At 51.3% G+C, this 26,628-nt stretch overlaps 1 protein-coding gene across 2 annotated transcripts; it reads left to right on the forward strand.

Moving 5' to 3' along the window:
* Nucleotides 1–94: 94 nt before the first annotated feature.
* On the forward strand, nt 95–26,628 carry ANAPC2 (anaphase promoting complex subunit 2). Of its 2 annotated transcripts, XM_037879548.2 has the most exons (13): nt 95–335; nt 1,953–2,575; nt 4,194–4,326; nt 9,955–10,129; nt 10,317–10,436; nt 10,961–11,078; nt 18,934–19,115; nt 19,305–19,446; nt 20,446–20,521; nt 21,181–21,384; nt 23,655–23,784; nt 25,065–25,300; nt 26,061–26,628. In XM_037879548.2, the coding sequence occupies exons 1-13, from the start codon at nt 249–251 to the stop codon at nt 26,271–26,273; spliced, it is 2,439 nt and encodes an 812-aa protein (XP_037735476.1). In that variant the 5' UTR covers nt 95–248; the 3' UTR covers nt 26,274–26,628. The 2 variants fall into 2 exon arrangements, with proteins under 2 accessions (XP_037735476.1, XP_037735477.1); XM_037879549.1 differs by lacking the exon at nt 26,061–26,628 and having other exon boundaries at nt 195–335; nt 23,655–23,798; nt 25,065–25,199.

Raw genomic sequence — 26,628 nt, forward strand, 5'->3', positions numbered from 1 at the left:
CGCCCCCGGCCCCGGCCCCGGCCTCGGCCTCGGCCTCCAACGGCCCGCAGCGCCGGCCCCGCCCAGTGCCCCGCCTCGCCTCGCCCCGCGCCCCCGGCCCCGGCCTCCAACGGCCCGCAGCGCCGGCCCCGCCCCGTGCCCCGCCTCGCCTCGCCCCGCCGCGCGCCCCGCCCCGCCTCGCTTCGCCCCGCCCCGCGCCGCGCGCCCCGCCCCGTCTCGCCTCACGTCCTCCAGGCGCGCGGGGCCGGATGGAGGCGGCGGGGCCTGGCCCGGAGCTCTCGGCGGCCTGGCACGCGCTGAGCACCGGCCTGGTGCCGCCCGCCGCCCTGGGGCTGGTGAGTGAGAGCGGCAGGGCCGGGGCCTCGTCCGCCCAGCGCCCCGCCACCGGCCCCCGCCAGGCTCCCGGCCCCCCAGCCGTTTCCTCCAGGTCTCCTGTGCCCCCGGCATGTCCATCCCTGCCCCCTCTCCCAGCTCCCCCCCCCGGCTCCCAGGCGGTGGCCGGCCCGGTGTGACTCTGGTGCTGGCCGGACCTCGCCCGAACCCTTCGGTGCGGGGTGTGAGCGGGGCTGATGATCCGAGGGCCGGGCCCGGCAGGAGGCTGTTCAGGGGCGCAGGGAGGGGCTCTGTCTGTGCAGCGCCCGGCACACTGGGGTCACTACCTGTTTGGCCTCTTGATGCGACCGCAGTAGCAATGTTTATTGTTAATAGCAGCTGAACAAGCCACTTCAGAAACTGGGAAATCTGGAGTTGAGCTTGCGCTTGTAATAGGGCCAAATATCCAGAATTTGACAGGTCAGGTAACTAGACTGTCTTAACTCTGCTGGCCTACGCACGGCCGCCGCCTTGTGCCATTGCTCCTTTCAGGGACAGTATCAGAAATACAGACCCCTCGTTTTCTCATTTGTGTCCTGTATTTGTTTCTAAGGTTTGTTACTGTACTGGCCTTGCCTCTTCTCAGAAATGCTGTAATTTCATGACCTGGGAGGTTTGCGCATGGACCCATTGCTAGCTCGTGGCTGATTGGCAGCACATAGGCTCATCAAGCCCCACGGTGGGAGCTCCTGAGCATCCTCAGCTCCTTGCGGGATTCTTTGGGGGCAATGTCCACTTTCACCATGCTGTTTACGTGTTTGTGATAGATGAGTAAGGTAGCCTGCCTTTCTATTTTTATTAGGGCATCGCTTGGACAGCAGAGTTAAGGTAGTGCCTTTGGACCTCTTATAAGCGCAGACTTAACTGTGAATTTCCTGTGTCTCTAAATTTTGTTATCTAATTGTTCTTGAAAAGTGACAAACCAGAGAAATGGATGTCTGCCTGCATTCTAACAACATTTTTATGTGGGAATTTCCTTAGTTTTTGTTCCTGCAAAGTCAAATAGCCTGTCCACAGGCCTTGGGATCTCCACAGGAGTTCCGAGAGTGCCCCTATTTTTAGAATCTTCTAATTTGGGAACCAGTTCACTTTACATTTTCTAGAAAAATTCATCTTGTTTCTAAATCTAATGTGCCAGTTCTGAGGAAGGTCTGAGTATTTCTGCTGGTTTTAGAGGGGACATATAACAGAAACTGACATGCGCCATTATTAATGCTGAATGGCTGCCATTGTGGCTTCCTGCTCTTAGATAAATAGGCCAGTCAGCTTATGGCTTCCATGGCAGCTGCCAGCAAGGGGAGCAGTTGTTGCCATTCGCAGTGTTCATGCTTGTGATGTGGGCACCTTCCTATCAAGAGCAATACTGAGACCCCAGCCGCTCCAAAGAGGGAACACCAAACAGCAGCTGGTTGTTATTCTACAGTCACCTTGACACATGTGACCCAACTACCTACTGGTGACAGGCTCCATTCATATCCTGCTCACTGTTCTCTGAAATGGTCTCTCTTCTGATTTGCAAAGTCCAGCTTTAGTAATTTTTTGGTGCCCATGCTTGTATTTAACTTGATGTCTCTTTTTAGGCAGCACCCAGATCCGGTTCAGTGGGGCTGCTGAAAGACAGTGATTTGCGGGCTGCTGTGGAAGTGCTGCAACGCTATGACTTGCACTCTGTCCTAGAAGAATGGTTCACTGAAGTTTTACAGACAGACCTTCAGGCAAATATAGCTCCTGAGTTCTGGAATTGTATTGGCCAGTATGAAAACACAGCCGAAGAACCACAGTGCTCCTTGCTTCTCCTGGATGCGTTTTGTCTGCTCAAGTGCCGCCTAGACCCTTATCTAAACAGCTTGGACCTTCTGGAAAAATGGACCAAAATGGGCTTGCTCCTTGGAACAGGCTCCCAGATGCTGCGAGAGAAAGTCTACACCATGTTCAAAGCCATCCTCTTCTTCACCACCACAAAGACTTTCCAGGAGATGATCCAGCAGTTCTACAGCCGCACTTTCAAGATTTACATGTGGCAGTGGAAGAAGGGTGAAGACAGAATGAACGAGTGCGAGAGCAGCATGAGTGAAAATGAACAAGAGAGTGACATGGAGGATGGAGGAGGAGACGGCCTGCAATGCATGGGCTGCAGCAGTAAGAAAGAGCAGTGCTGGTGTCCCACAGCCATGGAGCAGTTTCAGCAGCTCAATGAAATCCTGTGCGTATCTTAAAAGGCGGGGTCTGTTAGACAGAATGAACACAAAACCCGTGTAGGAGCCCATCAGCAGGCTACATAGATTTTTAAGGCCAGAAAGGACCTTTATGATCGAGTCTGACCTGGACAGCACAGACCAGAGACTCTCTCTCAGTGGTGCTTTCATTAAGCCCATGATTTGTGGTTGAGCTAAGAGCATATTATTAGACAGACAGGTTCTGGTGATGGTGCGTGAGCATCCCCTGACCTGGACACGGGCTTTGATTGGTGTTCTTTAAAGGGAGAGTGTTTATAAGTGAAAGATTTCCCCCCCGCCCCAAAGTTAAGGTTCCTGAAGAAGCTGGTCACCTTTAATATGGAAAAACAGGAGTAGTACATCTGGTGGTACCAAGGGTGCAAAGCATAGTTGCCCTTCATTATTCCTCAGGGATGTTTGGAGAAGGCCTGCATTGAGGGGTTGAAAAACAGTCCTGCTTGTTTCCCCATTAGAAATATCAGGTCTTACTGGCAGTGTCTGGCTGGAAGATACTTAGGCGATTGGAGAACTAGTAGGGTTATACCATCACAAGAGAGAATAGGATTCTTAGTCTGTTTAAAATCTCTTGGTTTTTATTTTTGATGCTGATTTAACGTAAGCTCCTGACAGGCCCCTGGGAGAAAAGATTAGCTAAAGAGCCAGCCCCGTCTCCCTTTGGTTGGGGGATGTGAAAGCTCCCACTCCAGTTCTTTGATCCTCTTTGCTGATAGGGAGCTACAGCTGGAGATTCTGTCGGTCCGTAAGATTACCCACAGAGGCATTAACAGAGTATTAGATTTCTTTTTTTTTTTTAAACACATACAACCCCCAACTTTATGTGACGTTAACTGAATTTATGGCATTGTAAAAAAACCAAAGACCAGGAAGGAATGAAAGGGCTAGGAATGTGATTCCTTACCTTTTCTGCCTGGCTGGGAATGGAAAAAACCCCTTTGTATAATAAGTTTGGAAAGGAGTTTCTTCCTTGTAGCATTGTTTGATGAACTTTTTGATGATCAAAACCTGTGAAATGCTCAAAAGGCATTATTTTTGTATAGAATATATGTATTTTGTCTCCAGATCTGCTTTTCCCCAGTAGATTAGTATAACAATTTGATATGACTTGGACTATATCACGTTATACCATATCCTGTTGTTTGGAATTCATAAGTTTTATATTGTCCCACTAATTTTCTTTCCATTAATGTTTGATGTAAGTTTGGTTCCAGTTGCCCTATTTTCTAATTTTTTTCCCCTTCCTAGTGGATAAAAACCCTTCCCAAATAACTACCCTGCTTATTGAGCAAACCCAATCCCCCTCAAGTCTGTGGCCCTGTTATCCAGCTAGACATTTATACAGTGCCGATCACCTTGGTATTTGAGCACCCAAGTACCGTACAATGTTGACATCTGACAAGGTTAGAAATGCTCCTCTGTCTATGCGCTGTGTCTGTGTGGAGAGAGGCCAGTTCCTAATCTGACACCTGCTAGCCAATGTGCAGTACAGACCTCTACCCCTTCCTCCCCTGAACCCAGTTACTTTACACTTTGTTTCACGCTTCCCTGTCTGCATGTTCTGAATGAGGCTGCTGTTTATGTCTGCAGTCACAGGCTGAACTTGCTGGAGAGAGTGAGTGCTAACGCTGTCACCACCATCCTGCACAAGATGATAGAGGAGAGGATGGAGCGCAGATGCAGGGGAGAATATGAGCGCTCTTTCCTGAATGAGTTCCAGGAGGTAAGGCCCACAGCAGCCAGGAGCTGTTCTGGTGGTGGCATGTGCTTATTTCTGTCACAAGGGTTGATGTCAAAATGAAACTCCTATTAGAAGAAATCCTAACTTGGCCTGCCAAGGCGCGCGCGCGCCCCCCCCCCCCCCCCCCCCGTTGACATAGAAGCCTGTGGAAATACCCCGTTTCATAGATTCACAGAGTTTAAGCCTGGAAGGGACCATTGTGATCACCTAGCCTGACATTCTGCAGAACGCAGGCCATTACAATTCATTGTTGCCCCTGTACTAATTAAAGAATTAAGTCAGGGAAGTTCTACAGCCTGGGTTATGCTGGAGGTCAGAGTAGATAATTACAGTTGTCCTTTCTAGCTTTCGGAACATAAGAATAGCCATACTGTGTGAGAACAAAAGTCCATCTAGCCCAGTATCCTGTCTTCCAACAGTGGTCAGTGCCAGGTGCTTCAGGGAGAATGAACAGAACTGGTAATCATCAAGTGATCCATCCCCTGTCGCCAATTCCCAGCTTCTGGCGAACAGGCTAGGGACACCATCCCTGCCCATCCTGGCTAATAGCCATCGATGAACCTATCCTCCATTAACTTATCTAGTTCATTTATGTCCCCTATTATAGTCTTGGCCTTCACAACATCCTCTGGCAGAGATGTTTAAACTCTATGAATATATGTACTGAGCCCAATAATTGGTGTTTGGCTGAAGGATAATTTCCAGAAAAGCATCCGGTTTTGATCTGAAGACCTCAAGAGATGGAGAATCCACCACTTCTCTTGGGAGTTTGTGCCAATTGTTAATCACCCTCGTTAAAAAATTGTGCCTAATTTCTAATTTGAATTTGTCTTGCTTGAGCTTCTAGCTATTGGTTCTTTTTCTGCCTTTTTCTGCTAAATTAAAGAGACCTTTAGTATCTGCTGTTTTCTCCCCATAAAGGTACTCGTACACCATAATTAAGTCACCTGTGTCTGCTTTTTGATAAACTAAACAGATTGTTCTCTTTAAGTCTTTCACTGTAAGGATTTTTCTCCAGCCCTCAAATCATTTTTGTAGCTTGTTTCTGCATCCTCTCTAACTTTTCAATTGCCTTTTAAAAATGTGGACTCCAGGACTGGATGCAATATTCTCGTATCGGTCTCACCAATGCCGTATATCGAGGTAAAATCATCTGCCTGCTCCTACTCATTCCTCCCCTGCTTACACATCCCAGGATGGCATTAGCTCTTTTTGCCACAGCATTGCACTTGGGAGCTCATGTCCACTCTGACCCCTCAGTCCTTGTCAGAGTCACTGCTTTCCCATCTACAGCCCCCTATTCTGTTGGTACAGCCTGCATTCCTGGTTCCTAGGTATATCACTTTGCACTTGACTGTATTAAATGCACTTGACAGCTTATGAAGTGATCCAGATCACTCTGTATGACTGCACTGTCTTTATTATTTACCATTCCAGTCTTTGTCATTCACAAATTTTAAAGCATTGATTTTACATTTACTTCCAGATCATTGATGAGAATGTTAAATAGGGTTGGACCTACCCAATCCCTGCAGAACCCCATTAGAAGTTCCCTGTCACAGGGTGACTGGACCCTGCAAGAAAGGAAGCAGGGCTGAATGCACCTGCTGCCCAGTTGGGCTTAAGGGAAAGTGTCTGAGTCTTATAAAGAGGGAGAGAGCTGCAGAGAGGACCCATGCTGCTGATAGTGTGGGGGCAGAATGTGAGCAACCGGCTTCAGCAGTGTTACTGAGCATGCTCAGTACAAGCCAAGCAACAAATCTGGGGGGGCACATGACCCCACATGTCCCCCCATGTTGCCTCTGGACTAACAGCTGCATAACCTAGGAGCATAATGTAGTAAAATCTCATTCCATGAGCAAGTTAGTGATAGAAAGATAGGGCAATCTACAGAATCCTAATCTACAGAATCCTAATTTCAGTGGTGTCACCCTCTGTGTAGCAAGGCGGGGGGGACGGGGGGGGACGACTCACTGCCCCTCAGCTCACAGCTCCAGGTCCTCCAGTTGGTGGAAACAATGTCATCAGAAATGGGTATCATTCGAAAGCCCTTTATCCCACAAACACAATGGAACCAAAGATGACAAACCTAGAACAATTATGTAGATATGTTTGTTTAAAAATCAGTGTGTTTTAAATTATACTTTACCACAGGGATACATTGTTCACATAAAGATACCCATCTTTGGTAAACCTAGGGAAGTTAGCCTTGTCATGGAGGATTGAAAACATTTATTCATCAAAACCATCATCCGTGTTGTCTCCATCTAGGGCACCATTGTTAGACGTGTTGTCACACTGATCCTTGTCCATGCTGCACTCACACATCTCTGTGCAAGGCAGGTTGCTGGCCAAACATTTGCAGCATCTGGTTTTTGCACATGAGCATTTGATTAGCTAAACGATTCAGGAGTGCATGATATTTACATGCAACTGGTGTGATCAGTCCATCCTCCAAGACCCATCCATGTCTGATGAGGAAGGTAGTTTTGGATGCGTTCAACCATCCCAGAGTCATTCCATGGCTTGATAATTTTCCCTCTTGATAGCAGGTAAAAATACATCCCATGTTGGTTGGCGATTTTTCTCCATTTCTCTGCTTCTTGCAAAACATCCACCAACATAACTCTGCAAGTGTCGTAATGTTGGTCTTCAAATGGTAAACTCGGCACATGAACGTGTCCAGTGCGTTTGTGATCTCATCAGTGACTGTCTCAGGCATTCCAAGCACCTTCAGAGCAAGGAGAGAGTCTTCGGAGACTGAATCAAATGCCTTCTAGTAAGATAATGTGGCCTTTCCAGCCCACCTTCCAGTAATGCCACATCCTGGGCATCAAAACCTGGCAGTGCAGTGGCTTTTTATGGTCCAAGTGATAGGAAAACACCTCTGAGGGATATACAGTGATTCTGTTCCCCCACAGCAGGCACAAAAAGAATCTTACAGAAGTCTTGGGTAACATCTCACAGAGAGCACTAGAACGTCTTGATCTTGTGCAAAAAACTGGAGTTTAGTAGCACCTCTCTCTGTGTCATTGATGGCATGCAAGATAATTTTAGTATCCACCTCCTCATGGGGAAAAACAAAGAAACTCCATAGAACAGTGGGAGGCAGCATCTTTATTATGCTATGCGATGACGAAATTCTTCTCATGCTGGAGTGTGAGGTTCTCCACAGGGTGTGTGGTTAACTTGTCCTTTGTGTGGGTATGAGGCATTGTGATGTTGGAGATATTCGTGAAATCAATTATTTTGTATTGGACAAGTGTATACCTTGGAGTTTCTTCTTTCCGGTAATATTTTTTATTGATTCCTCTGCATACATGTCAAATACAAGGTGGACTTCATCATAGGGCCAGTATTATAATGAAGTGTTCAGCCAAATCTCAGAAGGTGTAAATGGTTTGTTTCTCGAGAGCTTGTACCTTTGCCATACCATCTATGATTAGTATGCTGAAAGGCCTCTGTTGGCATAAGGTATCAGTCACATTGTCAGTAGGTGCGGGCTTATGAAAACCATGCAATATGTGCATTCGTTTGCTTTTTGCCTGGCACATAAGTATTCTGTTGTATTCAAACATCAATTGTGGTACCATGGAAAACTTGTATTTCCCAAAGTCACACACAGATCAATATCACACTGAGATCTGGGCATGACCAGGAGATGAGCAAACAATGACCTGTCTGCAGTCAGCTGTGTAAGAGTCTTTGCCACCTTCACTCTGACTTTATTCTTACATTTGAGCACAGCTGGAATCTGTTCTTGATTGGGGCCCAAAGACTGAAGGAGCCTTGGATAATTCTTCAGGTTTTGAAGGCTTCTTACAAGTCATGATCCAAAGTAGCCATTTGACTGACATCTTTAGCTGTCTTATCACTGAAGACTGCTTGTGTCAAGATATTAATAAGCTTTGGTCCATCAGATGTGAATGGATTGCAAGTGTGAGTAACCTCATCCTGTAGCTTAAAATTGTCCCTTCTTGGCATTTAACAGCAGTTTAATGAGTCTGGATGGTGCATGGTTGCTTCTGGGAAAAACATCCCAGCCATGCAGCCACTTAAACTTTACTTTCTATGCTATGCTCTTGCTAAGAGTGACTGCTTCATTCAGTTTCTCACCTGACTTACGTGCTGAAAGTTAGTGGATGCCTTTGGGTTCTGGCTTACCACAGAAGAAGCAGTGATCTTCTCAAAATGCATGCCACAGGACCTAGTATAAGGCGAGTCTCACCCACAGCTGGCACTTCTACCGGCATCTTCAACTATTTCTTGATGCTCAGTGTATTTCCTCTCCAACCTTCCCAAATTCAGTTTATGGATGCATTTCTTATAGCATGTAAGGTACCACTGAGCATTGTGTTTAACCAAGTCTTCTGCAGTGGTATGCTCCAAAGATTGAGGAAGTAGTCAGTACTCGTTGTTTCCCCATTGATGCCTAAAAATGATCAAGACCAAAGTAAAAACAAGGATTTTGTAATAAATTACATTGAGATTATAATTAATTGTTATGTAGTGTATATTACGTAACTGTGCATATAGTATGCAGGTGGATTCCCGTAATTTTTGGCTGGATGCTGACAACTTAACCAGTGCCTCATTACAACTCTTGGCATAATAAAGAAGGCTGATAATCAGCACTACCGAACTGCTTCTTTTTTGCTGATGGCTCCATGTGGACAGTAAAGAGGGTGATAGGGTTTGTTGCCTGGCAGGAAATGCTACAGCCATCCGTAGTGCTGGCCCTGGAGATCCCTGCTGAGGAAGAGCCATTCATTCAAGGATGGGCATCCCCACGACTTTGTGAATGTCTGAGGAAATGTAGATCTTCAGCAGGTGGCAACTTGGTGCTGCAGCATCTGTCAGAGTACCTGAGGTACATCTCGGGAGGCTAGGAAATGCAGCTCCAGTCACCTCCCCCCCCTTCATAGGGATACACATACTTCATCACATGTGTCTCGCTCGCTCTCTCGTGCAGGTGTTGGAAGTCATCTTTGCTGCAGGTCTGGCTATTGACTTGCAACGATTTCATAGGGTACATGGTTAGTGGCTCAGAAAATTGCATGTCTGCTGGACACATGAGATCTGTTGTGTTAGCAGGAGTGGCTTGTGGAATCTGTCTCATGGTGTTCCTCTGGTTTATTTCAAATCTGGCTGCATCTGCTAACTCACTCCCCCAATGCAGCTTCCTCTAGCTGCAGTGTTGGCTATTAGGGACCAATGATCTCTAATCAGAGCTGGGTTTGGGCCATGGCAGAGGGCAATGCTCTTCTCAGGAGGCTAGTGTGGAGTTGTGTGCCCTGGAAGCCTCCTGTGAATGTCATAGATTCCAAGGCCAGAGGCACCATTGGAATCAGCTAGTCTGACCTCCTGTATAATACAGGCCAGAGAACTTCCCCAAAATAATTCCTACAGCAGATCTTTTGCTCCAGTCTTGATTTAAAAATTGTCAGGTGATGGAGAATGCACCATGATTCTTAGTAAATTGTTCCAATGGCTAATTACTGTCACTCTTAAAAAATGTACACCTTATTTCCAGTCTGCTGAAGGTGCATGGGATGATGGCTGGCACCGTTGGGTTGTGCGGCTCTCTCTATTTTCCTTCTCGTTGTGCAGTGGATCGAGAAGGTGATTGGCTGGCTCAGCAGAGTGTTCCTGCAGGACAGCCCCATGGCCCACTCCACCCCAGAGGCCAGCAGCACCCTGAAGCGCTGGAGGTGCCATGTCCAGAGGTTCTTCTACCGCATCTATGCCAGCATGCGCATTGAGGAGCTCTTCAGCATCATCCGTGGTGAGCATGACCCCTGCCTGCTGCCCAGGCCGTGTTGACTTGCTCTTTCCTTGCCTGCCAGCCCAGACCTGCCTCGTGGCCATGCAGCCCTGCTTTCCCCTCCCCATGTGCCCTGGGGCGTCTTGTGCTCTCCCATCGCCTCCTTATGGGGCCTGGCACCTTTTCTGACTGCTCTTTTTGTTTGTAGATTTTCCAGAGTCAAAGCCAGCTGTGGAGGATCTCAAGTTCTGCCTGGAAAGGACCAATCAGAGGCAGCAGCTGCTCAGCTCCCTGAAAAGTGCTCTGGAAATGCGGCTTCTTCATCCCGGTGAGTGTTTCATCCCTCATGTGTCCCCAGGGACTGGGCATGGGCCCTGAAGGGGCTGTGCATGTGCAAGTGGGGATATCCTGAAGAGCAGCTCTGCCATTGCATCCAGGGGCATGGCAAGGTGAGTGTGTGGTAACCGTGTCCCTGCCCCCTCCATGCTAGTGCGTTCTTGGATAAGTGTGTTGTAGGAATGCCCTGTCCCACAGCTCAAGGTTCCCTTTTCTGTGCAGTGCAGCAAGGAACCAAGATAGAAGGTTGTCTTTGCTTGAAGGCTTCTACAGAGTGCTGCATGGGCTGAGCGCTCAGTCTGTGCTGAGCTGGTTTCCAATAGCTCCCATGTAGCTTCCCTGGTTGGAGTCTGCTGCCCAGACACATGGAGCTTTGTCCCTCCATCTGACCAGGGCACTGCAGCAATACCTCCCCTCCAGCTCTCTGGATCTAACTAAGGCTCCCTTAGTGCCCTTCCTGGGTCCGAGCTTTGCTCTCTGCTCTGAGACTCTGCCTGTCCTCCTCCCTTGCTTTAGGAGTCAACACATCGGACATCATTACTCTCTACATCTCGGCCATCAAGGCCTTGCGAGAACTGGACCCCTCCATGGTTATCCTGGAGGTAGCCTGTGAGCCCATCAGGAAGTACCTGAGGTAAGTGTGAATGGGACAATTTAATGAATCTGCTGATCTGCCAGTAGATTTTTAAAGCTGAAACCTAACACATCAAACTGGCAGATCTAGTTTAAGTGTTGTAGCTGGTAAAGGGATAGAACTTAATTAGGGTAACCCCTTTTTACTGAGTCCAGGGAGCGCTAGCTTATTAATTTTAAGTTCTAGGTTTTTTTACCTTGGACAGTATTTCTCAAATCAGGACACTTGGTTATTCCTAGCCAATTAACAGTTTATTAAATTCACAAAGAACCACCTCAGTAAACAATCATCCATTAAGCATAGATACAGCAAACGCTTTAGGCATGTACAGAACACACAATACACATGCAGTCTTGTGATTAACACAGATCTGTTTTGGGGCTCAAGCAGCTGTACCAAGGAATAATTGACTTACAGTCTCAGGCTCTTGACTCTCTAGCACTCTGATACGTTTGTCCCACTTCCAATAATTCTACAGGGAGTAAGGATGCACTTGACTTAAGGCAGGACTAAGAATGTGGTCCCTGCTATTGGGATTGTTTGGTATGAAGAGGACTAATTTAAAACATCAAGAGCAATTGCTTAAAGTTGTTGTGTAAGTTTTTCTGAGGCCAGTTTGCTTGGTTTTATAAAGGAGGAATATGCATATAGCATTAGTTAGTTAAAATCCAAGTATCTTTACTTGAGGTCTCGTTAGAAGGAACGTAGGAACAAGATGGTTCTATTAGTCATGTTAAACAACACAGAGAAATACGATCTCTAAATAAAATCTCATCACTTTGTAATCCTGGCTAACAGTTGGATCGGGAGAGTCTGTCCATGTGGCTGGTACAGGTGTCGCTAGCACGTCTGGGTTCTGCAGTGTATTTGTGGGGTTCAATTAGAACTCTGTCCTGTGACCCTGGAGGAAGGCAGAGGCTGTCTGGAACAGAGTCTGTAACAATAATCTACAATGGGTGGTTCCAGCACTTCCTTACTGTTTGTGGTGGCGGCTCTGCCCTTTTGTGTGCCTTCTTTAATCTCTGGATGAGGGATCAAAATGAAAGTCACAAACCCCGACATTCAGGGATACTCTCTCCCTATGGTCTCGGCAAAGAAGGGCGTGGTAAGTCTACAGTGCTGCCAAAGATCTAGCCCCAACATAGGGAGAGTTGGGGAAATCGCTCTGGCTGGGTGTCTCAGCCCTTGGCTATACTACGCAGTTTTGTCGGCAAAAGGCAGCTTTTGTCGACAAAACAGTGGAAGTGTACGCATTACAAAGGTCCTCCCACTGACAAAACTCCTGCTTTGCCGACAAAATAAAACCACCTCGATGAGAGGTGTAGAGCTTTTTGTGGCAAAGGTAGATCGAAAAAGCGTCAATGTAGACACTGCATTCATTAAATCGTCATAACTGGCCTCCAGGAGGTATCCCACAATGCCCACCATGACTGTTCTGCTCACTGTTTTGAATGCCGCTCCCCTGTATCCAGCTATACAGGCATGTGCCCCTCCCCTTTCAAAGCCCTAGGAAGCGTTGAAATCCCACAGTGTGGAGAGCTCACATAGCTACTGCGTAGCTCAGCATGCGGGCTCCTGGCAGCAAACACATTCCTGCCTGGACTACAAGGGAGGGGGTGGATCTCCTTGGTCTGTGGGGAGAGGAGGCTGTGGGAGAACTTGTGGGAGAATCAAAATATTAATGCAGAATCCTGCTCTCCTGGGCTAGGACCACAGGGGCAGGCAGGCAGGATGGGCTGCTGCTGGGTGTGGGTAAGAGACTTGTGCTGTGCAGAGTGGGGATGGAGGTGGGGGGCTGATGTCAGGGTGTCCCCCTCCCCCTGCCGGTGGTGGTGGAGGAACATGAGGACACCAGCTCTCTGTGCACCAGATTCTGTCTCAGGATTGGTTGTTTCTGGCTGCTGTCTGAACTTAGAGACACATGTTGACACACTCACTCTCCCCCAGCACACACACTTTCCCAGCACTCGCGCGCGCACACATTCTCTCTCTCTCCCCTCCCCCTCAGCAATGTCAGTTTGGTCAGATTACTGAGTGCTACTTTAAAAAGTGATTTACAGTGTGTTCCTTTTCGGGCACACTCAGCAATCATTATAAGGTACAAACAAACAGTGCCAGGCTCAGCACACTACAGCAACACACATTACCGTGCCTCAGTGTTAAAATACTCCTTCAAGCCTCTCTCAGCCGAATAGTTGCCCATTGGGCTCCTCTTCTAGCCTTGTGTTCATAACGCACAGGACAATACTGAAGAGCAGTGCAGGATCCATGCTTTCTGACAGACATGGCTGGGCTGCAGGTTACCAGGGCAGTTGAAAAGCAGCTGGCAATCTAGTAGGATGCCCATATGATTGAGAAACCTTCATCATGTGACATTGTCCCTGCCCCATGTGGCATTGCAAACCCTTCCCAAAGCACCCTGCGGCCAGTTGCATGGTGGGATAGCTACCCACAGTGCACTGCTCTCTGTGTGGTGCAAAAGGTGCTATTGTGGCTGTGCTCTGCCGACACAAGAAGCATAGTGTGGACATGCAACAGCGGTTTAATTACAGTGGTGGCTGTACATCGGCATAACTTACGTCGACAAAACTCTGTAGTGTAGACAAGACCTGAGTCAGGCACAGCCTGTCCATCTTACCTGGAGTCTGCTGTACTCTTCTCCGGGTTGAGGTGAAGGTCTCCAAGCTAGGAGTTCTGTCTGTGGCTTCAGGGGTCACTCCTGCAGTCCCCTGCTTTGGGCAAACCTGCTCCTCCTGCACCTGCTAACTGCAGCCTCCTCCCTATCATACAAGACTGACAGGGCTGGAGGGGCAGGGCTAGCCCCTACCACCAGGACTTCTCCGGCACCTTCCTCTCCTGTGTGGGGTCTGTATGCCCCGTCACACTATCCACGTGAGCATGGCTAGTTCTGGGCTCCTGCACAGTGACCTCAAGTTCTAACCCGCAACAACGTGTAATTGGAGGAGGGCAAGTCTGTTGTTTTTATTGGACACTTGCTAATGGCTCTCGGGTTTCAGGTGTTTCTGTGCTACTTCCATCGATACCCAGTAGATGGTGCTGATGTATAGTGAATTCCTCTGATCCTTTTCTTGTTGGTGGGTTTTTGTTTCATTCATTTCAATCATTGTACTGCTGTATTACCCATACTATTAACTGGAATGACCCACTCTTTAAGCAATGGTGTTTATTATTGCAAAGCTATGCCCTGGTTAGATGCTCATACCTTTCAATATTCTGTTTTACGCCATACAACTCAGAGATTGTGAGGCCAAAAGGAACTGTTGTGATCATCTAGTGTGACCATCTTTCTTACACAAGCCAGAGGTCTTCCTCAACATAATTCCTAGAGCAGAGCTTTTAGAAGAACATCCAGTCTTGACTGAAAAATTGTCAGTGATAGAGAATCCACCACAACCCTTGGTAGATTATTCCACTAGCTAATTACTCTCACTGGTAAAAAAAATGTATATCTTCTTTCTAGCCTGAATTTGTCTCGCTCCTAGCCATTGGATCACGTTGGACCTTTCTCGCCCAGATTGAAGAGCCCATTATTAAATATTTGTTCCCCATGTAGGTGTGACGAAGTGGGACTGTTCTTAATGTTCTCTCTGAATACTGTGTGGGTGCCTCAGTTTCCCCTACGCATTTCTTAAGTATCTAGGTGGTGGGATAAGCTGTGTGATTGTTGCAGAGCCTTAGAGGGCCAGCGTGAGGCTGTCTAGACAGAGAATGACCGACACCCTTTCTCCTGGCAGCTGATGGCCTGGGCCCCACCCCTGCAAGGTGTGAGCTGAAGGTGTTGGAGAACAAAGAGATCAGGTGGCCTCCTGGCCTGGGAAAGAGACAAAGGTGAGAGGAGGGCCTGGAGAGTTCAGTTTGGAGGTGGCCGGGGAAATGGAGGGAGGGCCAGAGGAGGCTCTGGCCTCCCTGCCCCCCCAATGGACCTGACTGAGGGGTCCTGTTCTCTGTACCTACAAGCTCTGTGTTAGACCATGTTCCTGTTGTCTAATAAACCTTCTGTTTTACTGCCTGGCTGAGAGTCACGTCTGACTGCGGAATTGAAGTGCAGGGCCACTGGCTTCCCCAGAAACCCCGCCTGTACAGACTCGCTGTGGGAGGCGCACGGTGTGAGAAGGGGATGCTGAATGCTCTGAGGTCAAAGGAAGGTCAAAGCTGTGTAAGCTTCTTGCCCTGGAGACAGTCTGCTCACAGAGAGAAGGCTCCCCTAGAGTCCTGACAGGCTTCATATGGAGTAGTTCCAGAGTGTCGCCTGGTGACTCCGTGACATCTGGTGGCAGTGGGGGCATGTACTGCACCCCATGAATGGCGCTTCTTGCAGTAAGTGACTGGGGAGCAGTAAATTGAAGGGGGATTAACGAGGACCAGGCATGCTGTGAAGGCTCAGAGAGGGGCGGTTTCGGGGCAAAGGAGCTATGCTTAACCCCTGGGAGAGTATGACCAGCAAGAAGGACTGTTGCAGTAATGGGATCCCCCTGAGGACTGCAGTGTGCAGTCTCAGGGCGGAGGAGTCTGCAGCTTGACCCTGGAGAGGTGGTGACCTGGAGAAGGGCTGGCACACTAGAGGGTCTTCCTGGAAACCGTGGGGAGCTGAGAGCACACTGGCCTGCGAGTCCACATCAACTTGGGAACAGCGAAGTGATGGCCTATCACCATCTCCTTAAGAAGGACATTGTAAACCTGTGCCAAAAGAGAGGGTTACTCAGTGGAAAGTTCACCAAAGCACAGTTAATTGTGCAGCTGCAGGACGATGACCGCTCTAAGGAGCAGATTCCTGACCCAAATGGGGCTACAAGAGGATCTGGGAGCAGCTGGAGCAGTAGCCAGGCATCCCCAAGAGTCCTGTCCCCAGCCAGGTGGGGGTCTTCAAGATTGGGTTCCCCATCAGGGGATCGGAGATGGATGGGATTGGAGATGAGTCTGAGAGAGAGAGAGGACCGTGAGAGACAGCAAGAGCCCGAGAAAGAGCTGCAGGAGCAACAGCAGCAGCATGAACTGGCAATGGTGGATCGCTTCACTGAGCTGGGAGCCAATCCTCCCATCAGGTGTCCCACGTTCAGAGTCACTGGGAAAACAGCCCAGAACCTGGAGAGAGAAGTCAAGGACATGCTGGCTTTAGAGGTGATTCAGCTGTTCAACAGCCCATGGGCCTTCCCTGTGGGGCTGGTCCCCAAGAAAGATGGGTCGATCCAATTCTGTGTGGACTATTGGAAGCTTAATGCCATCACCGTGTCTGATGCCTACCCCATGCCTAGGCCTAGTGAGATTCTAGACAGGCTGGGGGGGGCTCGTTACCTCTCTACTATGGATCTCACCAAGGGCGACTGGCAGGTGCCTTTGGGCCCAGATGTCAGGTTGAAATCTGCCTTGACCTACCCCTTTGTGGCTCTTTGAGTTCCTGGTCCTGCCTTTCGACCTCAAGGGGGCGTCAGCCACCTCCCAGCACCGGGTGGATTGGTTACTGAGGGGGATGGAGAACTTGGCCCTGGCGTACATTGACATCTGTGTCTTTAGCCAGACCTGAGAGGAACACATGTCCCGGGTGAAGAGGGTGCTGGGCTGCCCCAAGGGGGCAAGACTGACGGTAAAAGCTGAAAAGTGTAAGGTAGAGATGATCAGAGATTGGCCTGTTCCCCAGACCAAGAAACAGGTCCAGGCCTTTATTGGGATGGCGGGGTACTACTGGAGGTTTGTACCCCACTTGAGCTCCCTAGCTGCCCCCATCACTGAGCTATGTAAGAAGGGTAAGCCATACAAGCTGGTCTGGACCGAACAGTGCCAGAGAGCTCTGTGTTGAAGGAGGCTCTAATCCAGGGGCCGGTAAATCTGGTAAACCCAGACTTTGCCAAGGCCTTTACAGTGTTCACCAAAGCCTCAGACTCAGGGCTGGGTGTGGTGCTGATGCAAGCCGATGCTAAGTGGGAGAGACACCCCATCGGGTACCTGAGCAAGAAGCTGCTGCCCCGGGAGCTGAATTATGTGGCCATAGAGAAGAAATGCCTTGCCATGGTGCAGGCCCTTAAAAAGCTGCAGCCGTACCTATTTGGGCTTCGCTTTACTGCGTATACTGACAACTCTACCCTGACGTGGCTGCATCCAATGAAAGGGGCTGATGCCGAGCTGCTGGTGACAGACACACCTGGTCAGAGGGTGGCCAAGGTCAAGATGGGGGCTCTTAACCAAGAGAGCCTGAATCACAGCCCTCCAGACTGGAGCGCTGGGAGAAGACCTGATCCCAGTTTGCACCCCAGGGGTTTTGGGATGGCAAAAGGGCATGGGCCGCATAAACCTTCCCAAATACAGCCTGCGAGTGCCATCAAGCATGCCCAACCTAAGGTGGGCCTGAAACTGGAAGGTGTAACTGGTGTAACTCTCTCCAAGAAATTGGAGAGATGCTGGGGCATCCATGGGAACGCTGGTGGGTTCGAACTTCCCCAGGTCACCGGCTAAAGTGACCCCGTTCAGTTCGGTCTCAAAGGGGAGAGAGATGTGACGAAGTGGGACTGTCCTTAATGTTCTCTCTGAATACTGTGTGGGTGCCTCAGTTTCCCCAATGCGTTTCTTAAGTATCTGGGTGGTGGGATAAGCTGTGTGATTGTTGCAGAACCTTAGAGGGCCAGCGTGAGGCTGTCTAGACAGAGAATGGCCGACACCCTGTCTCCTGGCAACTGATGGCCTGGGCCTCTCCCCTGCAAGGTGTGAGCTGAAGGTGTTGGAGAACAAAGAGATCAGGTGGCCTCCTGGCCCCGGAAAGAGACAAAGGCGAGAGGAGGGGCTGTAGAGTTTCAGTTTGGAGGTGGCCGGGGAAATGGAGGGAGGGCCAGAGGAGGCTCTGGCCTCCCTGCCCCCCCAATGGACCTGACTGAGGGGTCCTGTTCTCTGTACCTACAAGCTCTGTGTTAGACCATGTTCCTGTTGTCTAATAAACCTTCTGTTTTACTGCCTGGCTGAGAGTCATGTCTGACTGCAGAATTGGGGTGCAGGGCCCACTGGCTTTCCCAGGAGCCCCGCCTGTGCGGATTCGCTGTGGGAAGTGCACGGTGTGAGAAGGGGATGCCAAATGCTCTGAGGTCAGACCCAGGAAGGTCAAAGCTGTGTAAGCTTCTTGCCCTGGAGACAGTCTGCTCACAGAGAGGAGGCTCCCCCAGAGTCTTGACTGGCTTCATGTGGAGTAGTTCCAGAGCATTGCCTGGGGACTCTGTGACAGTAGGTACTTGAAGACCGTAGTCAGGTCATCCCTTAACTTTCTCTTTCTTGAGCTAAATAGATTGAACTCCTTGAGTCTGTCACTATAAAGCATGTTTTCTTATCCTATAATCGTTCTCATGGCTCTTCTCTGAACCCTCTCCAATTTATCAACATCCTTCTTGAATTGAGCACACCAGAAATGTACACAGGATTCCAGCAGCAGTCGCACCAGTGCCAAAAACTGAGGTGAAATAAGATTCCCCTGTCTATGCTTCCCAGGTTCATATTAGCTCTTTTGGTCACATAGGGAGCTCATGTTAGGCTGATTTATCCACCACAGTCCCCAGATCTTTTTCAGAGTGACTGCTTTCCAGGATAGAGGCCCCCACCCTGTAAGCATGGTTTACGTTCTTTTTTCTGAGGTGTATACATTTACATTTAGCCACATTTAAAATGCATATTGTTTGCCTGCGCCCAGTTTACCAAGCGATCTGGTCCTCTTCGTTAGTGACCTGTGCAGTTTATAATTTACTACTCCCCCAGTTTTTGTGTTTGTCATCTGTACATCTCATGCCAGGCTGGTCTGTGCTTACTCCTTTGCTGACCCCCCCCCCCCCCCCCGCCCTTTTCATCTCCTGCTTTCGGACAGGACCAGGGAGGACACAGTGCGGCAAATTGTGGCAGGTCTAACGGGCGATGCCGAAGGGTCTGGTGACTTAGCCAATGAGCTTTCGAAAGCTGACCCAGTGACGCTGGAAAATGGCCAGGAGAGTGACGATGACATCTCTGAGCCAGAGGACTGGCTGCCTGACCCAGTTGATGCTGACCCAGGTTAGACACTAGGATCGGAGCAGCCGCAGCTGCCCCCATCCTGACCTGAACGTTCCGCAGCCTATGACTTCCTCCTTGTTACCTTTTTATGGTGTTGTGAGCGCTGCTCGTCCCCAGGCCCTCCGTGGGGCAGAGCCTGGGGAGGTGGGGAGACTGTCTCTCATGTTCTGTTCTGGCATGTCTTCTTAGGGAAGTTGAGTTCCAAGCGCCGCTCCTCGGACATCATCAGCCTGCTGGTGAGCATCTATGGGAGCAAGGATCTGTTCATCAATGAGTACCGCACGCTGTTGGCTGACCGTCTGCTCCACCAGTTCAACTACAGCGCTGAAAGGTGAGGCCTGCACCCGCCCCAGGATCGGCAGGGGAGATGCTCCAGCCAGGTAGTCCCAGGAAAGGCCTTGTCTGATGTGGGGCTGTCTCTGCAGTTCTGGGTTCCCAGCCTGAAATCCGTGATCCCACACACTGAGCTGTGGCTGTCTACTTGGACACTTGTCATCGGAGGGAGACTGGAGTGAAATGGCCTCTGGCTTTGTGTGGCTAGCACCAGGAGAGCAGCATGAGCCATCAGAGGCAGGGAACCTGGCAGTGCAGGCCAGAATCTTTTGAAGGGAAGGTCAGCCACAGAGCTGAATCCCTGGCCTCTGTCTGACAGGCCGTCCTTGGCCCAGCTGGCTGCACAGCATACCCTATGCAGCCCTGAGACGCTAGGAAGAGGACACTGTGCTGCTCAGTGAGGGAAAAGAGTTGGAGTCCAGGGAAGAGAGCAGGCTTTGTCCCTCCCCAGGATCCTCCTGGCTCCATCACATCTGCTTCAGGGGAACTGGAGGCCTGCAGAGGCTGTTATGTGGGGAGGCAGCATTGCCCAGTAGGAAGACCATGGGACTGGGAGTCAGGAGACCTGGGTTCTGTCCCCAGCTCTGCCTCTGACTTGCTTGCTGACCTTGGGCAAGTCACGCTGATTCTTGCACCTTTAGAATGGGGCTAATGAAAGCCAGGCGCTCTGGCATGAATAGCTGGCAAGGGGGCCAGGCATGCTCCTGTGTTGTCAGTTAGGGATGGCCAGGGCAGATACAAACTGCCAGCCCAACGGCAGGGGGATGGGAAGTTCCTGCAGCAGCCCCAGGCTCAGAGGGGTGAACGATGGGTGCAGGCGTGTCCCTCCTCACTCAAATGCCTGGGACATCTGCCTGGGACATCTGCCTGAGATAGCAGAGACTGCAGGGACAGCATGTTCCAAGGGACTGCCATTCCCTGCTGTGCTCTGTGGGGGGGGGCTCAGCTTCTCTTTCCCAGTGTCTTACTTGTGATCCTCTGCCTCTGTCATTGTCAGGGAAATCCGCAACGTGGAGCTGCTGAAGCTGCGATTTGGCGAAGCCCAGATGCACTATTGTGAGGTCATGTTAAAAGTAGGTTGTTGATGATCCAGGGCTTGGTGCGTGTGCCACAGCACGTCTCAGGGTGTCTCAGAGAATGGCAGCCAGGGGTGGCCTGTGGGATGCTTGCCTTAAATCTGAGCCTGTACCTTGGAGAGGGGCCTCTGGGGGTATTGCAGAGTAAGGGGGGGCCTTTTGGAGGGGGACAGAAGCACCATGGGGAATTAGAGGGGCTCCTGGGACTCTGAGTGAGAGATGGAGGGGAATCCATGGGGAGTGAGGGTGATGTGGGGGTCCCAGAACTGTGGTCAAAGTCCTTCCATATTTGAGCCCTTGAGTGGGTTGGGCTGGTGAATCTGGGGCTGTCATCCCATCTGTCACTAGAGCAGGTACAGCAGAGGAAGCAACTTGGCTGCAGGTGTGGGGCAATCTCCGCTTCTCCCTGGCGGTCTGTGCTAAAGCCAGTCTGGTGCTCTCCTGAGTGGATAGTGGGGACAAACAGCCACCTAATGTCCCCATCCTCCCCTTCAGACAGTTCTCATGCCCCGTTCTCCAGCTCAAGTCTCTTTTCCTTTGTGATGGCCCCTGTGACCTCTGGCCTGCTGTGGGGCCCAGCCCTAGCTCTGCTTCGGAGCCTGGCCAGGAGAAGAGCAGGCACTTTGACCTGGGTGCTGTGTCCTGCCTCTCTCCAGGATATGGCTGACTCGCGGCGCATTAACACCAACATCCGTGATGAGGAAGAGAAACTCCCAGAAGAGGAGAGGCCCCCATTTAGCCTCGTTGCTGTCATCCTGTCTAGCGAGTTCTGGCCGCCACTGAAAGAGGAGAAGCTGGAGCTCCCCGAGCAAATTAAGGAGGCCATGGAAGCCTATTCCAAGAAGTATGAGAAGTTAAAGGTGAGAGAGTCCTGTGATCTGTCTAGCTAGGGCAGGGGATGCCTTGCAGTTAGCAATGGAGGACAGTTGACACCCACGAGAGAGAATACAGAGCGGGGCTCCTTCACCCTTGGTTTTGGAGAGCCTGTTCCACCAGGGGCCTTCAGAGCAGGTGGAGAAGCTGGAGGCAGCATGGAGAGTAATTAGAAAGAGAAATGGCTGGTTGCTGCCAAAGCTGTGTTCTTGGCCCTTCCAAGGTGCTGTTGCTCCCCATCTGGTTCCACTTGTTGCCTGCATCCCTGGCAATGCACGTCTCCTCCTGGGTCCTTAGTCTTCTCCCCTCATCTCCTGTAGCCCTTTGTGGCAGAAGACACCTCTGTCCATGCACCTTTAACTAGACCTTGTGTCAAGGTGGAGGCTGCAGGACAGGGGTGGGCAAACTACGGCCAGCGGGCTGGATCTGGCCTCTCAGGGCTTTGGATCCGGCCCGCGGGATTGCCCCCCGTGGTTCCGCAGGCCTTGCGCCGGCACCATGTCCCTGGAGCCCCGGGGGAGGAGGGGCGGAGGGCTTTGTGTGTTGTCCTTGCCTCCATTGGCTGGGAATGGGGAACCGCGGCCAATGGGAGCTTCAGGGGAGGTATCTGGAGGTGTGGCAAGGGCGGCGTGTGGAGCGCCCCCCCCCGCCCCGGGGGGGGGGGGGGGGGCTGCACAGGGATGTGGAGCCAGCCACTTCCCGGAGCAGCGCTGCGTGGGGCCAGGGCAGGCATGCAGGGAGCCTGCCCTGGCCCCGGTGGGTGCCGCTGCCACCCCAGGGCCACTTTGGCCCAGCACCGCTTACCTAGAGCCCAAACCCCTCCTGCACCCCGTCCCCCAACTCCCTGCCCTGAGCCCCCTGCCACACCCCACACTGCTCCTGCACCCCAACCCCCTTCCCTGAGTGCCCTGCTGCACCCTGCACCCCTCCTCTGCCCCAATCCCTTGCCCTGAGCCTGTTCCTGCACACCCCTCCACACCCCCTCCCATGCCCCGCCCCTAAATACAATTTCCCCACCCAGATGTGGCCCTCGGCCCAAAAAGTTTGCCCACCCCTGCTCCAGGAACTCCTTCCCCACTAGAAAGAGGTGAGGGGTTCTCATCTCTGTGGAGCCAGCTGTATGGACTTACCCAGGCTGCTGCATGCCAGGCAGAGCAGAGAGCAAACATTAATAAGACCAAAGAGCCAGTTCGTAGGATGCCTGTTGGCTGAGGCCAGCCCTGCACAGTGGCAGTGGTTTAACAGAAGGGGTGATTTTATCCCCATGTAGGAAACCTGGGGCAGCTCTGTGTGTGGATGCTCCTGTATTGATTTCACACACCTTAGAGCAGCTTAGCTTGTGTGAATACATTCTACAGGCACAAGCTAAACCAGTAGAACCTGTTTAAAACCATTATAAATGTTCACACATGAGTGCATCAGTTTAGAAAAAGCAACTGAATTCAAAGCAGCGAGAGATGTGTGTGCCCGGAAACCCAGTTGGGTCTCATGAGCTAACCTCCATGCAGCGGCCTCAGCATGGTGAGAGCAAATGGAAACCTGGCTTCTCGTGAATTCAGTCCCCACTGCCCACCCTCTTGCTGTCTGAGATCCAATTCTGTCTCAGGCCGAGAGTTGGCCGGGTTGGGGGGCTTCCTGGGATCACTGTCATGCCAGACAGCCCGTCTGTGTCTAGCCTTCTCCCCATCGGCAAATGCCTACTGGGGGGGAGATGCACATGGTGTGGGGTGCCAGTGCCCTCCCCACCTCCAGGAGACTGTCTAGGGAGGAAATGCCAAATAGCCTCTGTCTAATGGTTTACATCCGTGGCCCAGTGGGCAGAGGGCTCTCAGCCTAAGAGGTGATGCCCATTCCCACCTTGGAGAGGCTGCGTCACTCCTAATGGAATCCTGCTCCGATTGAATAGCACTTCTGGACAGAAACGAGTCCATCTGCCCTCAGGTCTTCTTCAGGCTGTGCTGCAGCAGGGCAGATTGGGAAGAGGTGATGCAGGGCCAGTGTCAGAAAGGGAGGGACTGGGCAATGGCCTGTATGGGGGGGGAGGGGCGGAAGAGGTTGGGCCTAGAGGGCTGAGCAACTGTCGGGGGGGCAGGGGCTGTGCCTGTGTCTTGTGGGAGAGCAGTGGCTGTGTGGGGCTGAGCACGGTGCAGGCTGCACGAGTGGCTGTTCTATTCATGAGTGGCAGTCAGTGTGATAACAGTCAGTGAGTGACCTGTCATGCATGTGAAGTGTGAGCAGCTGCTGCTTCTGCTTCCAGGCCATGAGGACTCTCAATTGGAAGCATCACCTGGGCCTGGTGAACCTGGATGTGGAGCTGGCGGATCGCACTGTCTCCCTCTCCGTGTCTCCTGTGCATGCAGCCATCATCCTGCACTTCCAGAGCAAGAGTGAGTGAGGCCAGGTGGGCCCAGCCACACTCCCTGGTGTCAAGTATCAGGGGGGAGCCATGTTAGTCTGGATCTGTAAAAGCGGCAAAGAGTCCTATGGCACCTTATAGACAGACGAACTGGAGCATAAGCTTTCCCTGAATATCTACTTTGTCGGATGCATGTAGTGGAAATTTCCAGAGGCAGGTATAAATATGCGAGCAAGAATCAGGCTAGGGATAAGGAGGTTAGTTCAATCAGGGAGGCTGAGGCCCTCTTCTAGCAGTTGAGGTGTGAACACCAAGGGAGGAGAAACTGCTTTTATAGTTGTGTTCACCACTGCCCTCTGCTGGGCAGGACAGGCCCCTTCTGCTCACACAGACCTAACGCTTGGAGACGTAGGGTAGCAGATCCAGAGCCCGCTGAATCTGGCTGTGGGCTGCTACGCTTAGTGCTTCCCTGAGAGAGGCCATTCCCCTGCACAGCAGCTCAGCACACAGCCTGCTTTCAGGAACACATGGCGCAGTTACCCCCCTCACTACTCTTGCCCACTTGCAGCTCCTCCCTCAGTTCCCGCCACATCTGCCTGCTCCCTCCCTGCTCTCACACCCTGCCCCACAGCTCCCTCCCTCTGGTGGTGCCAGTTCAGTGCCATCCCAAGCGCAGAGAGATTGCAGCAGTTCCCTCTGAGTAGCCTGTTCCGTGACTTCCTAGGTTGGGGATGTTTGGAGGCTGGGGTGGGATGACTGTTGAGATGAGAGGGGACGTGATAAAGGAGTGAATCTGATTTTTGTATTCAGTGAAACTGCAGGGCAGCAGTGCTGGCACTGGCAAAAGGAAATCTTTCTTTCACACAACATAGTTCGCCTGAAGAACTCATTGTAATGAGGTTAGAGAAGCCAAGTGCTTAACAGGCTTCAGAAAAGGCCTGGCCATTGATATGAATAACACAAACATCCACTGTTACATTAGAAGGGCTAGAATCCTGCGTAGGCATCTAAGCCTGCCCTTCACGTACAGGGTTTGGGATAAACATGATCCCAGAATAGCCCACCATGGCGATTCTTGCCCTTCCTGTGCAGGCTCGTTCGACAGGAAGTTGCTGCTGGGGACAGGACACTGGGCTAGAGGGAGTGCTAGTGTGATCTGCTCTGGCATTGCCTCTGCTGATGGTATGCAGGCTCAGGCCTGTGTGGTGGCGGTGTTATCTCGATGCTGGGCTGGGCATTCCTGTGCTGAGTCCAGTTCCCATACCAGGAAGTGACTCTGCTCTTCCTCGTGGTGCCTGTGGTCTCCCTCAGGTACGTGGACGCTGGCGGAGCTGAGTGAACTGCTGAAGGTTCCCGTGACATCGCTGAGGCGTAAGATGACCCTGTGGCTGCAGCAGGGCGTCCTACGGGAGGATCCCCAGGGCACGTTCACAGTGATCGAGGAGGAGCAGAAGGATCAGGTGGAGAAGGTGGTTCTGATAGACAGTGATGAAGAAGGTGACTCTGCCATGGCATCACAGGCTGACCAGAAAGAGGAGGAGCTGCAGGTACTTTCCTGAGCACCTTGGGTGTTTCCAGGGTGGGAAGACCCTCGCCATTCCTTTGTGTGGTGGCTTGTTGCTCTGTTCCAGTCACCTCCAGTTAGCAGCATGACCAGTCTAGGGTGAATGGGGCTAATGCTCCCACCTCAAGGCTGGGCAGCGAGGCAGAGGCTAGGAGCCAGCCATACACCGTGTCTCCAGTCTCTGGAGGGACTTTGCCCCAGAACCAGCTGCTTTCAGAGGGCCCCAAGAATTCCTAAAAGTAGTGATAAGCCATCTCCTCTGGCTTGGAATGGCCACTCTCCAGCCAGAGGAGCCTTGGGCCATGCCCTGGGCTCCACCATTCTTCCTGGGTTCCTCAGAAGGGGTGTGAAGTCTAGCAGCCAGAAAGGTTAGGGTCAGTCATTAGGGATTCTGTGGGCACTGGGAGAGGATAGAGAGAGCTGCCATGGAACATGGAGGGATTCAGCCTGCACTTGGCCACAGAGAGTTGTTAGCGCACTGCTGGCCAGAGCTTGTTCTTCAGCATTGTGTCCTAAAACGCCTAGCTCTACTGTTAGGCATTGACCATGCAAAGGGCGGGTCTGTATGGCTCCGAAAGCAGCAGAGTGCAACACGTGCACTGTCAGGCCTGCAGATCCCTTTCGTGCTGTTTCGAGGTGTACGTATGCTCCCAGTCTCTGTTCCCTGATTTGTAGTGAAGCATGTGGGATGCCAAGGTTGGGGGTGTGGTTGGGATTTACCCCTACCTTTTATCCCCCTGCAGCTTTTCTGGACGTATATTCAGGCGATGCTGACCAACCTGGAGAGCTTGTCCTTGGAGCGGATTCACAGCATGCTGAAGATGTTTGTGATGACGGGTCCTGTGGTGACAGAGATTGACATCCAGGAGCTGCAAGGCTTCCTCCAGAAGAAAGTCCGGGACCAGCAACTGATCTACTCTGGCGGTGTCTATCGCCTGCCTAAGAACTGCAGCTAGAATGCGAGCCTCCCCACCAATCCCTGGGCACTGTGCTCCCGTGCAGTCGTTTTGCCTGCATTCAGTACCTCCGTTATACTTGCTTCAGGTGACATCCAGGTGCCCCTGTTAAGCAAGGGCTCTGCCCCTCTGCTGGGTTGCTGTGGTTTCTGGGATGCTTTTTCTCCCCATTGGCTGCCCTTTGTGTGGTGGTAGCAGCTCAGTAGTACTCTGGACTGAAGCACAGTGCACCTGGAGAGCTCCTCTGAGCTGGGCCAAGCAGAGGAGCTGGTGCCAGCAAGCCCATTTTGTCCTGTGTGTTGGTGTCTAGGGCCCATTTCCCTGGTTAATAAAAATGCTAGCCGTGTTTCTCTTA

The sequence above is a fragment of the Chelonia mydas genome, chromosome 16 (genome assembly GCF_015237465.2).
Source record: "Chelonia mydas isolate rCheMyd1 chromosome 16, rCheMyd1.pri.v2, whole genome shotgun sequence".
NCBI classification, from domain to species: Eukaryota; Metazoa; Chordata; order Testudines; family Cheloniidae; genus Chelonia; species Chelonia mydas.

Excerpts from the sequence above, each read along its gene's own strand:
- ANAPC2 (XM_037879548.2), top strand. The coding sequence starts at position 249 with ATGGAGGCGGCGGGGCCTGGCCCGGAGCTCTCGGCGGCCTGGCACGCG. Across the intron at positions 336-1,952 it reads CGCCCGCCGCCCTGGGGCTG|GCAGCACCCAGATCCGGTTC; the intron begins GTGAGTGAGAGC and ends GTCTCTTTTTAG. Across the intron at positions 4,327-9,954 it reads TCCTGAATGAGTTCCAGGAG|TGGATCGAGAAGGTGATTGG; the intron begins GTAAGGCCCACA and ends CTCGTTGTGCAG.